Source organism: Papilio xuthus, unplaced genomic scaffold, assembly GCF_000836235.2.
Source record: "Papilio xuthus unplaced genomic scaffold, Pxut_1.1 DF827135.1, whole genome shotgun sequence".
Classification (NCBI taxonomy): Eukaryota; Metazoa; Arthropoda; class Insecta; order Lepidoptera; family Papilionidae; genus Papilio; species Papilio xuthus.
In genome coordinates this window covers 248,253-262,464 of record NW_013531514.1, presented here as the reverse complement: position 1 = coordinate 262,464, position 14,212 = coordinate 248,253, and the positions used below count along the sequence as shown (strand labels likewise).

Genomic DNA, 14,212 nt, shown 5'->3' with positions numbered 1-14,212 from the left:
CTGACAAAACCTGAACTGACCGCGATAATAGCGCCACCAACCGCAGTCCCAAATAAGTTTGTGGATCAATGTTTATACTCTGTAATTTTTTTATTGTCATTCATTTCCTGCATTCTTCCTGACTAACGTCAACGTCAACTGTCAAACAATTCTCAAGAACAGTAATTTTTCTAATTTTACGCTTAATTTCAACATGAGTCAGTGTCTTGGACCTTAAAACAATGGTAAAAAATCGAAAAATCAAGTCTTGCTAGCCATAAACTCACTTCAGGTGAAATGAATGACCAATCTAAGATGTCCGGCGAAACGACAGTTGCAGGTGTGTTTTTGTGATTTTCATTTAGTTATTTGGTCTCAGTGCTAACATAACGGACCGAAAATTGGACAAGCAGAAAGAAGGAAATGTCTATCAAGTCTTTACATATTTATAGTGGCATTGCACTCTACGCTATGCTTCCCTCGTTTGAACTGCTTTCATGCTTTTTTTTTGCACCTGCACCTATTTGGTGGTCCGTGGTGTGCATTTACCTGCCGTTCAAGCGGCTGAGTAGTGTTTCTGTTTCAAGTTGAGGACGGAGGAGGCGGACCCCCCTCCCCGGACACGCTGAGGCGCGATCTCGAAGAAGAATTTAACATCCAGAGAGCAAAAATGAAAGAACTTTTTTTACAGAAAGAAGGTTTGTAGCTTTAGTTTGTCGATGCAACATAGGGGTAATGGTTTGTCTAGTGCTACGTTGGAAGTATGTCTTTGTCATTCATAAGAGAAGTTCTTATAAAATCACAAATATGTCTGCATGCTTATGGGTATTGTTAAAATCCCATTAGTTTGAAATTTTCAAGAGCTCATTGTTTAAGTATTTATTATAGAATTAACTATTCAAAATTAAGTGCAAACACTTGAACTCATAGCAATAATAATTTCACATTAGCCTTATATTTTTACCTAGAGTAAACTCCATAGACCTCGGTACATGTTTATATGCACTGTGTGCTATTTTGTCTGGCTTTCACTTATGTAATGATTCAATGTGCTTATGTGTTGCTTAATCTTTAACACAAGATGTTATTTTTAACTGTTTGTTAATGTTTAATATAGTTTCACACACTGATAGTTGCATCTTTATCAACAGTACTCTAATACAGTTGATCCTGAATAGTTGATAGTCAAAGAGATCACAGTATTTTTCTCCTCTGACTTTCTAACTTATGGAGTTTGTCTGTTGGGACTGGCTTTCACATATAGATGTTCAACTGTATTAGCGTTTCATACAAACAACCAAATTACAATTATTTTGGATTAATATAACAATATTATTTATATGGAAAAAGTTTTATATTTTTAAATGGATTGCATTAGATTACTTGTACATGCAACATAAGTTGTTGTTACTGTACAGAGGACATGCGTAAGATGGTGATAGAGCGCGAGCAGCTGCAGTCGGAGGTGCTGAGCCTGCGCGCCGCGCTGCAGCAGCTGCAGACACTCAGCCACAACCAGAAGTCGGAGATACAGAGTTTGCAGCTACTTGTCAGCGGTTAGATAGCCCTTTAATTTTTTTTACATGTAAAATTGACCAAGATGGACCGTACCGTAGACCTAAACATTATTCAAATAATAAATAGTTTTTTTTTGTTGTTTACATTGTGATGTTCAAAATGTGTGTATGACAAATAAAGTAGTGTAGTTATCAATATATTTATATACTTGCAGAGACGGTTGAGGCGTCGTCCTCAGGCACGGAGGAAGTGCGGCGACTGCGCGCGCGCACGCTTGACCTCGAGCACCAGCTGCGACAACAGCAGCAAGCGGTGAGACAAACAAACACCTAGCATATTATAGTACAGACAAGTTGACTCATTAAGTGGCCTCCTTATAATACATAAAGAATATATGCGTACCACCAAAGTAAATATTACTTTACCGATCTTGTTAAGTAATTATGTAGATTGCACTAACATGATAAGCCACCACTTAGCAGTGTTAATTTCAATTTTTACTTCTGCTATGAAATAAGTATACAAAATTGAATCCTATTTACTTGTATTAAAGCACATTATCTATTGTAGAATAACTCGTTACATTTTTAAAACACTCGTATCGTAAAGTGGCGGAACTTAGTGATAGCATGCAGAGTGTTTTGTATTTAGCATGTTATGTATATGAGATGCAGTACATAACAGTTTTCACTGTTAAATATGTTAAACATATTAAAGATACCTAGAAACTGACCTTTGACATTGACTATTATAAATCATCATCAGCTCACTATACGTCCCCATTGAGGGGCTCGGAGCCTACCCTAAGTTAAGGGTGACTAGGCCATAGTCCACCACGCTGGCGAAGTGCGCGTTGGTTGACTTCACACATTTGAATTTCTACTCAGATATGTGCAGGTTGCATCACGATGTTTTCCTTTACCGTAAGAACGTCGGATAAATGTACATATGTAAATCGAAAATCGAAAAACACATTGGTACATGGCGGGATGCGAACCCAGGACCTGCAGATTGCAAGTCAAGTGCTGAAACCACTGAGCCACCGTCGCTCTATTAATTATTATAAATATATAATTTTGTTCTTATGCTTTATTATAATTAGTAAGTTTTAACTTGCGAAAGAGCTTGTTAAAAGTTTTTCTAATATGTTATCACTAACTACGTATAACGCATCAGTTAATTTTAGTCTGTATAACAATGTTGTAGGATTAGGTTGTGTTGATAATCTTTTATATTAAATAATTTATAAATTCATATATATTCAATTTAAGAAAATATATGCATATAGAAATGTATTATTACATCTAATGATGTGCACTACGCAGTGTGGTTTATAAATTATGTTTTATTTATTTTTGAATATTAATTTTACATAACCTTTGATATGATAAACAAGGAAACATTATTTTCTTTGTGATTTTCCACTATATTCAATGTTCTTATAGTTTTAACAAGTACTTGTCAAGTTCTAATGCTGTTTAATGTATCTATTTTATAAGTAGAATCAATAATTCCATCATATTCTATTCAATCCTCTAACCATATAACAGTTTAAATATTGTTATTTATACATCGCTTTTGAAAATAAATAAAATGTTAGTATGATTGAAGCATATGCATAAAGGAGAGTAGGTACTACAGTTAAGAATGTCAAGAAGGTCAGTGTTGAGTACTGTGGTGTGGCAGGAGCTGTCTCTGGCGCCCGCCACCTTCGTGCGCTCGCTGGCGCGCAAGCTCGGCGCTGACACCGACACTGAACACCCGCAGAGAAAGGTACACTCATACCCTCATTGTGTTCTATGTTGGTGGCATTGAATGTGTTCATTGTAAGATGGTCATTTCTTTAGCAAAACATAGAAGATAACGAGCTGCTGAACTCCATCATCCAGCCGCTGGAGCTGGAGATATCCGCGCTCAAGAACAAGCTCAGAGAGACTGATGCACAGCTGCAGGAAGCTTTGGTAGGCATTCTTATATACAACACATGTTTATAATTTTTTTCTATTTAATTTGTACTTGGTTAAACTTGTAAACATTTCTTGTAACTATATAGAAAGCCAAGGCAGCGCCGGCGAGTGCCGCGTCCTCCACCGGCTCCGGCGGCGACGCCAAGCAGGACACAGGCGAGCAGAAAAATATTAAAAGTTTATAATTGCCATATAGTTTTGTAGGTTTAATAATGTATTGTTTATGTACAGAAACGTTGCGGCGCTGCGACATGTGCGCCAACTACGAGCGCCAGCTGGTGAGCGAGCAGGGCCGCGCTGACGCCGCGCGGGACAAGGCCAACCAGCTCGAGCAGGCGCTCAAGCTTGTAGGTGTCGCTCCCGTCTCGTCTCATCGCCTGCTCTGTCTCTGTTGTATTGTAGAGCGTTGTGTTGCGACGTGTACGCAGGCGACGGAGGAGCTGGAGGGCGTGCGGTCGCTGCACGAGGAGACGCTGGTGGCGGCGGCGGGGTGGCGCGCGGAGGGCGGGGCGCGGCTGGGGGCGCTGGCGGAGCGCTTGGCCGCCGCCACCGCCGCGCTGGAGGAGCGCCAGGCCGCCGCCGCCGCCGCCGAGCAGCGCGCCCTGCACACCGTCACCACCCTCACCGTCGACAGGGAGACGCTGCAGAGGAAACTTGACGCGTTAGTGTCGCATCTCACCCTCACCATACTGTTGAGAACGACTTTCCTAAACGGATATTTATTGTAATGCTATTTACAGATTAGAACGAGACAACGCCATGCTGGTGGGCCAGTATACCAAGAAGGCGGAAGAAATGCAGAACGAAATAATAGATCTACCCGATAACGTCGAGGTAAGTGTCGACTGACATTGAGCATGGCGATGTGGAAGTGCAGCGGTGACCCGGTGCGATATGTGCGTGTGCGGTGCAGGAGCTGCAGGAGCAGCAGCTGCGGTTGCGCGAGCAGCTGATCGTGTGCGAGGTGGGGCGCGAGGAGGCGGTGGCGGCGGAGCGCGACCTGCGCGCGCAGCTGCTGCACCACGGCGCGCTCTTCCACCGCCAGGAGGAGGCGCTCGCAGCCACCAGGGAGCAGCTCAAGGCCGCCAAGTGAGACATATTACAATCCGTCGTAGTCGATGTGTCGCAAAGGAATATATTTGTTAACACTTCGCTTTGTATGTGCGGCCAGGGAGGAGCTCGACCGGCTGCAGACGGAGCGCGAGCAGATGCAGCAGCTGGCGGACAAGCTGCGCCACTCCAACGACATGATCGAGCAGCTGCTGGAGGACAAGGTGAGCCGCCTCCGCGACTCCACAGCCGCGCTCGCCTGCGAGCTAGCGGCTGCGGTGCGGCGCTAACTCGTGCGTTTCGTTACAGAAGCGGCTGCAGAACGAGGCGTGCGAGGTGCGGGGTCGGGTGCACGCGCTGCAGCTGGAGCTGGACAACAGCGAGAAGGTGCAGCAGGACTTCGTGCGGCTGTCGCAGTCGCTGCAGGTGCAGCTGGAGCGCATCCGCGAGGCCGACACCGAGGTGCGGTGGCAGCACGACGAGGACGTCAGCGAGTGCCCCGCCTGCCACACCGCCCTGCCCAACAACAAGAAGAAGGTACGTGTGTATGTGACACAGCACGTGCTGAGGATGCAGTACTGCATGTGTGTATGTATGTGTATGTATGTGGTGCAGGTGCACTGCCGGCACTGCGGGCGCATCTTCTGCGGCGCGTGTGTGTCGCACTGTGTGGCGAGCGGGCCGCGCGGCGCCCCCGCACGCGTCTGCGGAGTCTGCCGCACGCTGCTGCAGCCGCACGCCGCGCCATACTTCAGCACCGACCCGCCGCAGTGAACCTCCTCACCCCTCACTACACTACTGGTCATGAATGGATTGTATCGTGTGCGCCGAGTCCCTCCGTCTTCCAGAAGACCGCAACCGCGACTTGAGTGCGACGGAAGATACTTTTCGTATTGCCAACGTCAGTCGACCGTAACAGCGTAATTCATACATGACCGTTAAAAAGTTTTCTCTTCAAATTGTAGTCAATCTGTCAAAATAACCAAGCTATCATTATTCGTTCGCTATATTTCTACAAGCTCTTACAATTGTTACAACTACGTGTGTTAACATGCAAACTTTGTGTGTAAAAATAGTTAAAATTAATATTATAAAATTAAGTTATTAAGTGCTATAATTATTGTTATTTAATTATTCTAGTAAAATTGTTTTTTTTTTTAATGGAGAGTCTACAAACGACTGAACAACTAAATGCGAGCTGTTTGTTACGATATAATTGTCGCCGTGGGTTTTCACTGCAAAAACACTGGTAACATCTTTGTGTTTCCAAAGGGAAAGATTCAATATATTTTTATACAAGTTTTGTCAGTGGAAACTTATTACATCTGCCGGCTGACATATGCAAATAAATTGTTAGACTCTCAATTGTTGGGGTCCGTACATCTGGACCTTTGTAAATATGAACAGTTTAAATAATTATTTATATTAAATATAGATAGAATGTTCACATTGTATGTATATATAATACAAGGACGACGTTCTGTGATCCCACTGTACTGACGCTCCGGGATACCTCAAATTATAACAGGATGAATATATTTTTTGCACTGTTTCTTGTTTAACATCTTGTAGCACATTTATATTTATGTCTTAATTATTTCCATATTGTGAGTAAAGTCCTTGTTTCACATTGATGATGTCACAGAACAGAGTCCATGAGTTGGAGGCGAGCGGTGATGTGATAGCTAGCTGCTAGCAGATGGCGCTCAGACCATTACATTATTGTAATATAAATATATTTTATTGTAAATAATAAAGAGCTACTTATTGTAAAGTATGGTTTATTTCTTACTAATAATATATGTTGAATCTTTGGATGGATGGATGTTTTGTAGAAGGTATCTCCAGAACGGGTGCATGGATCTCGCTGAACACATAGCCTGGAAAAACAAATCTTAACAAAAATGACTTCTAATTAAGTTAGACGGAGTCACGGGCGACAGCTCGTACATTTATAAAAGAGAACTTTCTATTTGTCACAATAACAGGGCAGAGTATTTAAATGAGAAATGAAACTCACATAACTTATAATACAATTTATTACAATAAACATTTGTTAATAGCACAAATAAATAATCCTATCTACAGTTGCCACATACATTACTCTGAAAGTACATACATCTCACAAATCCATACAAAATCTACAAACTAACAGAGTCCCAGTGTAACTATTAAACAATTATAAATAGAATTAAATTGAAGATAAAGTGTGTTGCGCCGGGTGAGTGGTCACCACTTGTTTGTGATATAAGAAATTATCATATATATTCAAAATGTTTCCATCTGAGCAACTTCCTACATTAAACATATAGAAAAGAATATATATAATTACATTATATTTTAGTTTAATTACATCAAACATATACCCGTTTTCATTCAATTTGGCCGCTCCAATATAATTCAATCCTAATTAATACTCAAATAACTCAACCAACAATATTTAAACACATGTTTAATAAAAAAAAACAAATCACGTCAATTTATATATGTTGGAATCCAAAAAAATACAGTGAAGACGATATTTAAGCCTCTTTGATTCATTTAGTAATAAAATAAAAAATCCTCGTAAATGATTAACTACGAACTAATATTTAAGCACAACACAAAATGCAATTGTAAGTAATACGTATTTATCAACCTTATTAAAGACCATGATGGCCAACATTCAGCAGACACTTTCTATGGCACGATCTAAAACCATCCTATTAGACCTAAAGTGCGAGCTTGTACTCAAATAACAATTTTAAAAAAAAATTATAAAAATAAGAAACAAAAGAAAACTTATGGTCAGGATTTTCAGAACAGTATAGATTTTTTTACAAAAACTTCGCTCAAAGCAGTTGTTTCGCTTTATCTAACCGTGAGTTTCCACTGCACGCAAACATCATTTTTGGACATGTAAGTATGTAGTTCTATTAGCAGAAAATATGAAAGATTTTAACCTTTCTCTTAGATATGTTGTGATATTTGCTACAAATGTGCTTCAAAAACTAGGGGAGATTTCAAAATCGTGACAGCAGTTAACAAAATATTACTTTATCTTTCTCTAATATAAAAATGCAATATACAGCTTTCATTGACAGTGAAATTCATTGTGTCTGAAAATATTGCTAATAGGTCAAACTACATATTTTTACATACATATTTGGAGGAATTAATTTTCTTTAAAGATCAAGTCGGCTCTAAGATATTGTGTAACCTATTAACTTTAAAATATTATTTTACATAAAAAGATAATTATATTATTTTGTATCTACTACATTAAAAACAGTGTACGATACTTAGATATATAGTAATTTTTAATATGTACACAGCCAAATGTTTGATTTACTTTAAATAAGAATATAATTTACTAAGTCGAGAAATTCTTAAGAGGTCAATACAGTACAAATTTCACAAGAAAAGCTTACAGTGGACATCCACTGCACAAATCTGTAGAAAAAAACTGGGATCTCATGAACACATATTTAAATGCAAAGATAAAAAAGACTATGTAAATGCAACATAACTCGAGCATTAAACAAAACAGATCAGGTACTAATTTCAAGTGTAGTTTCCATAGAAAAAAAATGTTTCTTGAGTTAATTGAAAGCAAAAGAACTATAAAAAGCACAACATGATACATGTCTCTCTCTCTCTCAGTCTTCGCACAGAATATATCACAACCACAAATTGTTCAGAAATACTTCATCAATCACCAACTTTACATACATTCACAACAACAATATAAAGTCGAGAGAAACATCAATTTGAAAGTTTTAAACTATCGTATAGTATTTCAAAAATTCGAAAAAATGTCAAACCTCTATGTGTAGTCAGCAATGTCTTCTTGTTCACTAAAACATATTTTACGATGGATTTCAATCACAATGCTTTTATGCAGGAAGTTAAACATCCTTTGAATTTAGTAGGATTCCTTAAGATTTCAAACTATCACCTTATTGCGGAGCAGAAGTAGCAACATTTCATTGTTCAATAGACTTACAAATAGTTATTTTAATATTAAAGTTGAAGAAATTCACATTATTAAAACGATTGATAATTTTTATATTGTAAAGTCAGCAAAAGTCATGTAGTGTCTTCTCGCTGTATTCTTCATTTATCTCTGACACCCTGGTATTCCAACTCTTTAATCTATATTTAGGTCTTCTTGTGGTGAATGTGTCGAACACATAGCACTAGCGCGTGTTACCGGGGCGGGGGAGGAGGCGGAGCCTAAAAGTGTTGTGGGCGGGGCTCGTTGCGCGCACGCTCGTAGAACAGCATGTAGGCGGAGCAGCGCAGCACCTCCTGCAGCGCCACCTCGTGCACCAAAGTATCCGATGTGTACCACCATCTGGAAAGTCAACAAATATTAATCGCACGCTCTGATATTGAAGGAAATAGGCAATCATATTATTAAGGAGGAAATACAAGAGAGTATAGTGTGTACCTCTTGCTCTCGAAGCCATTTCCGCGACGGTACGTGGCGAAATGTCCCGAGCGCGGACCGCCCACGTGCACCACGACTGCCGCCAGCCGGTACGCCGCGCGCTCCGCCCCTTCCGCCGCCCCGCCCTCTGCGCCGCCACCTGCCCCGCCCAGCAGCGCCGCCAGCTCGCTCTGCACATTTATCTATAGTCACACTCCATTTATACATAAGAGCAAGTGTCAGGTTCATCGTGCGAGCCAGGTGCTGACCTGCGGCTGCTGGCGCGCGGCGTAGGGCGCCATGTTGAGGGTCTCGGGGAAGGCGACGAACTCGCCGCGCTTGCTGAGCCCGCCGCCCGACCACTCGACGCGCGCCACGTGCAGGCACAGGCAACACGGCAACTGCACATACAAACATTTATGTAATCATTATATTGAATTCCAAACACGTCATTAGTTGTGAATGTTATACAAATACCTTGCCGAAGCTGACGGTGCGTATGTGTTTGGTCTGCATGCCGCCGTCCTCCGGCGCGCATTTGTTGCAGCGCACGCCCTTCACCATCTCGGGCGCGGTAAAGGCTCGCAGCAGACCTACAGGTAACATGAAATATTTGATATCTCTGCTGTTTTCACTGTAACATATGTGCTGTCATGACATGCAACATACCGGGCAGGCTGAAGGCGCCGGTGCGGCCGGTGCTCGCGTTGGCCATCGACAGCGAGATGCTGTCAAACTTGTCGTACCGCACCGGGCTCTGTACAATAATATCACAACGTAACGCTGGTGATTGCATGACATTATCGTAGAATACTATATCTATAGCAGGATTTCTGCTTTTATTTCAACTGAAGATTAATTCTGAGACCTTTGTTGAGCAGACTGTGCACTGCAGGCGAGAAGCCAGCGTGCCGCGTGTGGGCGGTGCTGGGGCGGGACGTGCCGGTGCCGCCGCCCAGCGACGCGATGCCGTACCAAGTTGACACAATGAGCGCGACACACCCCGGGACAGTTTTGCGGGTTCTGGTGTAGGCTCTGTCAAAAAACATTTACATGTTTATACATAAGGTGAGAATCGTTGTAAGAACTCCGCCTTGCACTATGAGTGTAGGACCTGGGTCTGCAAGATCAGGTTCATCAGGTGGCGCAGCAGAAGCAGGGCGCAGTGACAGCGGCGCTGCAGGTGGGGAGGCCGGCGACGCCAGCGCAGACCAAGCCCGCCCACCTGCACCTAGCCCTAGAGCATCTGAGAGACAACCTGGCTGCAAGTACATATTTATTATATTATATAGCTCTTTGCAATTTTTATGTTAAGTATCGTTAGACAGCTATAAAAGGAATTATTACGCCACCTTCCTTGCCATAGCTGTAGTTTCTTCCTCAATACATGACAAGAGAACATGCAGTAATTCATGAGCATCCTGTTGGTCCGCAGGGATCACCCACCCGGCCGCACGCAACGACTGCAGCACGCCCAGCGGGCACACCGGCGTGCCTCGCGCTGATTCATGTGTACCATTCACCACTAGGAAATAGTGTCAATAGTTCATATTACAAATGCATTAAGCTCACAATATTCAATTCTGTAAGCACTTAGATAAAGTTTATATTATTGATATAATAATTTGAATTATCATTTTCCAAAACAAACCTTCAATAACTGTATAAAGCGTTGTTATCATACTGTTGTGTGCATCGGCTTTCGCGTACTTTCTAAGCCATTCTATGAATATAGGGCATGCCGCTAGTGCTTGTAAGAGCGTATTAAGAAAACATGTTCGGCCAAGGTTTTGAAGTCCTGCTATTTGCCCGCGTCGTTTCCTTACGCGTGGTGCACCTCCAGGACCCCACAGAACGAAAGCTCCGACTACAACTGCCGCTGTTAGACCTGCGGCCACTAGAATTCTGTCACCGCTCTCCATTTGTGTACGCGCAACCAAATCAAAAATTCACTTATAATAATGTAACATAGCAGTTATTATGTTTATTTTCTTAAAACCATTACGAATATTTACAACAAATCCTCACACTTGCTTTTCTGCACTTTTGTGTAATCAAAAATTTGACGTTCATAATCAAGTGAAGTGTCAGTTTGACAATTTACAACGAAAAAAAAATCTTACGTTTTAAAATGTTTAACCTCGCGTAAACTATCGAAAAGCGTATCAAATTCCAAAAAATAATACTTACAATGTAAATATGATTTGATAGCATCTGTATCTGTCGTAAAAATATTGAATTAAATCTTTTTCAATTTAAATTCTGCGTAATTCAGAATTATCACTGTCACTGTCAAGTGTTATTGACAGTGACAACAACTGATAAACGACAAAAATGATAACAAAAGATTGACAGCAATAATAATACGCCGAACTTATAGGAATAAGGTGTACATACTTATGAGAAATAGTGGTTTTGTATTCGAGAATAAATATGTCTATTGATAAAAGTGCTATCTGTTAAACTGGTTCCGTCCAATTTCAATTTGATCTGAAACTTCGAAAGTCTTATAGGTTAACCGTAACATGGGATATGTTTATGTGTGATACAGTGTATTTGTAAATAGTGTAGAAGGCTCAAGAATATTAGTTTTGGACAATGATACCTTCCAATACAATATGTGTTTCGCAGGAAGGTCCTGCAAATGCATTAGCTTTAAACAAAGATTGTACACAAGTTGTTATAGCTGGACGAAATGGTAAAATTGTTGAAATATAATAACTTATCCTTGTATTTCATTAGTTTAAGTTTTTGTTCTTTCTCTATTTTTTCAGTGTTCAAAGTGTTTTCAATTGGAGAAGATGAGTTTTCAGAAGTGTGCAACCTGAGGGTGGGAAAAAACTTAAATTTGAATTTTTCTTCCATTGATGTAGCTTGGAGCACAATAGAAGGTATTGCCTTTAAGTCTTAAATTTATTAATTTTAAACATTGAGTTTTCTAATACTGTGGGATATAATTTCACCTCTAATTTAATTTAATAGGAGAAAGTTTAGTAGAATTTTTTTTTATATACAGAGAACACTCTGGCCACAGCGGCTACCAATGGGGCTGTAGTTGTTTGGAATCTCGGAAGATCAGGACGCTCCAAACAGGAACATGTCTTCTCTGACCACAAAAGAACTGTTAATAAGGTATATGCTTTTTTTGAAAGAAAATAATGCTTAAGTATAGGGAAAAATTATAAGTTATGTGTTATTTACGTATAATATGAATAAGAACTTGTTTTCTCTCTAGGTTAGTTTTCACTTGACAGAGCCATCACTTCTGATCTCCGGTTCTCAGGATGGCATGATGAAATGTTTTGATCTTCGTATGAAAGAGGTGGCTCGTACATTTATCAGGTCAGTTAACATTCTCATATTTAGACTGCTGTTTATTTAAAATCTAGATTTTTGTGACATTTAAAAATTTACATACAGTTGGCACATGCTTTTCAATACATCGACTATCTTATCAATCCATTTTTACACAAATCTTCTCGCACACAATCCATTAACATTTTCATTCTTTTTCTTTTATCTTTTTTCTTAATTTTAATTTTGTAACAATGATAGAGTTACAAGGTGTTTAATGTATTGTATAGCAACACAGAGTCAATACGGGATGTGCAGTTCAGCCCGCATCAGGCGCACACATTCGCAGCTGTATCAGAGAATGGCACGGTGCAGGTGTGGGACTCGCGACGCAGCGAGCGCTGCCTGCAGCAGTTCACCGCGCACTCTGGGCCCGTCTTCGCCTGCGACTGGCACCCCGACGTGCCCTGGCTCGCCACTGCCTCGCGCGACAAGACTATAAAGGTCACTATGCATTATATGAAAGTTCCCAAACTTTATATTACTTTTGATTTTGGTAGAATTTTTAATAGACGTTTACTTCAGACTATTTTGAATGGTGCTTCATCCAGTAAGCTTTATTATTAATGTTTATATATAGTTTAGCAATCAAAGTAGTGATGTAATTGTACGCGTGTGCTGTGTGTGTGTGCTGCACATGCAGGAACTAGGTCGCGGCGATAACAGACACGTGTCTGTGCTCAGCTTTGTGTCTGTCTGCGCCTTATCTCATCACTACCACTTGTTATGGCGATGTTTTGATCCTGTTTATATTAAACGTCGATGTTATAAATACTTTAATCAGTTCGATACACAATGATAGCAATTATTCACAATGTGGTAAGATGTTTAGTTGTTCGTTATATTTTTATAAAAAAATAGACAAAACAAAAATTTAACATATTCGAGAAAAATTCTTTATAACCTTTTTGCTTTGTTTGTCTTATTTTTTTGTAAGACAAATGAAGCTAGGTTGATATTAAAAGTGTCCTGTTCGCAATAAATCTTGAAAATTTTTCGAGAAGCAGAGACCATTTAGTATATGACAGAACTTGAAATATAAAAAAGCAAGTATTGTACATAATTAAGTAATTAGCCAAGCGACACTGACAATGTTTTACTTGTGCCAGCTTTAAATGACCGAGAGTTGTCTATTGTATAAATCGGTTTTACCGTTGTACACAGTACATAACGTCCAGATGATATAATTAGACGATAACCTGTTGGTTGTCGACTGATATCGTTATCCCCAGACGATGGAGCAGCGCATCGTTTCTATCTAACACTCTCAACAACTGACTTTATATCGTCCCAAATAACATCTTCAAAATTTCCTGATGTCATTTGAATGTGAGATGTTGATTATGTGTATGTATTACAGGTGTGGGACATGCACGGGAAGCCTAACTTGGAATACACCATATACACGATTGCATCTGTCGGTCACGTTAAATGGCGGCCACAAAAAAAGTAAGTCCAAATTGGTGATTAAAAAAAACTTCGCTGTTCGTATGCGTATTTCTTATGAAGTCTTAAGTAATTGTGAGAAGCTTAGTGTGTGAGTATTGTGTGTCGTGCGCGAGGTACCAGGTGGCGTCGTGCGCGCTGGTGCTGGACTGCGCAGTGCACGTGTGGGACGTGCGCCGCCCGCACGTGCCTCTCGCCACCTTCGCCGAGCACCGCGACGTCACCACCGCCATCGCCTGGCTCTCGCACGCCGCCTTCCTCTCCACCAGCAGGGTACGTACACCGTCTGATGGCGCACACTCGCAGTGTATTAGCGGCTATCTGTACGTCACCATCCTCAGGACTGCAGCCTGTACCGGCACCGCTTCCTGGAGGCGGCGCACCCGGTGCTGTGGGCCAACCCGCAGAGCGTGTGCGTGTCCGCGCGCGGCGAGGTGGTGCACGCCGTGCCCGAGTGCCCGCTGCCCGCGCTCGCCCCGCCCCACGC

At 41.2% G+C, this 14,212-nt stretch overlaps 3 protein-coding genes across 4 annotated transcripts in view; 2 read left to right on the top strand and 1 right to left on the bottom strand.

Annotated features, from left to right (window-relative positions):
* Nucleotides 1–113: 113 nt before the first annotated feature.
* Rbpn-5 (Rab GTPase-binding effector protein rabaptin-5) lies at nt 114–6,288 on the top strand. 2 transcript variants are annotated; one of them, XM_013314835.1, is made up of 14 exons: nt 114–319; nt 567–677; nt 1,398–1,535; nt 1,712–1,809; nt 3,184–3,270; nt 3,345–3,458; nt 3,551–3,620; nt 3,696–3,811; nt 3,893–4,125; nt 4,205–4,298; nt 4,378–4,553; nt 4,636–4,738; nt 4,824–5,051; nt 5,130–6,288. In XM_013314835.1, exons 1-14 carry the CDS (start codon nt 277–279, stop codon nt 5,286–5,288), a joined length of 1,770 nt encoding a protein of 589 aa, XP_013170289.1. In that variant the 5' UTR covers nt 114–276; the 3' UTR covers nt 5,289–6,288. The 2 variants fall into 2 exon arrangements, with proteins under 2 accessions (XP_013170289.1, XP_013170290.1); XM_013314836.1 differs by lacking the exon at nt 567–677.
* Nucleotides 6,289–8,458: 2,170 nt separating this feature from the next.
* On the bottom strand, nt 8,459–10,986 carry Usp30 (ubiquitin specific protease 30). Its single transcript, XM_013314814.1, has 9 exons — nt 10,577–10,986; nt 10,278–10,450; nt 10,040–10,187; nt 9,794–9,960; nt 9,595–9,682; nt 9,403–9,518; nt 9,195–9,326; nt 8,947–9,116; nt 8,459–8,850 (listed from the first exon to the last, which is right to left on the bottom strand). The coding sequence occupies exons 1-9, from the start codon at nt 10,845–10,847 to the stop codon at nt 8,730–8,732; spliced, it is 1,386 nt and encodes a 461-aa protein (XP_013170268.1). The 5' UTR covers nt 10,848–10,986; the 3' UTR covers nt 8,459–8,729.
* Nucleotides 10,987–11,261: 275 nt separating this feature from the next.
* The window catches only part of Wdr24 (WD repeat domain 24), a 5,475-nt gene continuing 2,524 nt past the window's right edge, over nt 11,262–14,212 (top strand). The window contains exons 1-8 of the mRNA XM_013314637.1: nt 11,262–11,623; nt 11,700–11,816; nt 11,942–12,057; nt 12,161–12,267; nt 12,510–12,723; nt 13,640–13,728; nt 13,842–13,998; nt 14,067–14,210. Of these exons, the coding sequence (XP_013170091.1) occupies nt 11,524–11,623; nt 11,700–11,816; nt 11,942–12,057; nt 12,161–12,267; nt 12,510–12,723; nt 13,640–13,728; nt 13,842–13,998; nt 14,067–14,210 (1,044 nt within the window). The 5' untranslated portion in view covers nt 11,262–11,523. The remainder of the gene's footprint in view (nt 11,624–11,699; nt 11,817–11,941; nt 12,058–12,160; nt 12,268–12,509; nt 12,724–13,639; nt 13,729–13,841; nt 13,999–14,066; nt 14,211–14,212) is intronic.

Excerpts from the sequence above, each read along its gene's own strand:
- Rbpn-5 (XM_013314835.1), top strand. The coding sequence starts at position 277 with ATGAATGACCAATCTAAGATGTCCGGCGAAACGACAGTTGCAG. Across the intron at positions 3,621-3,695 it reads CGACGCCAAGCAGGACACAG|AAACGTTGCGGCGCTGCGAC; the intron begins GCGAGCAGAAAA and ends GTTTATGTACAG. Across the intron at positions 3,812-3,892 it reads TCGAGCAGGCGCTCAAGCTT|GCGACGGAGGAGCTGGAGGG; the intron begins GTAGGTGTCGCT and ends ACGTGTACGCAG.
- Usp30 (XM_013314814.1), bottom strand. The coding sequence starts at position 10,847 with ATGGAGAGCGGTGACAGAATTCTAGTGGCCGCAGGTCTAACAGCGGCA. Across the intron at positions 10,451-10,576 it reads GCTTTATACAGTTATTGAAG|TGGTGAATGGTACACATGAA; the intron begins GTTTGTTTTGGA and ends ACTATTTCCTAG. Across the intron at positions 8,851-8,946 it reads AATGGCTTCGAGAGCAAGAG|ATGGTGGTACACATCGGATA; the intron begins GTACACACTATA and ends TTGACTTTCCAG.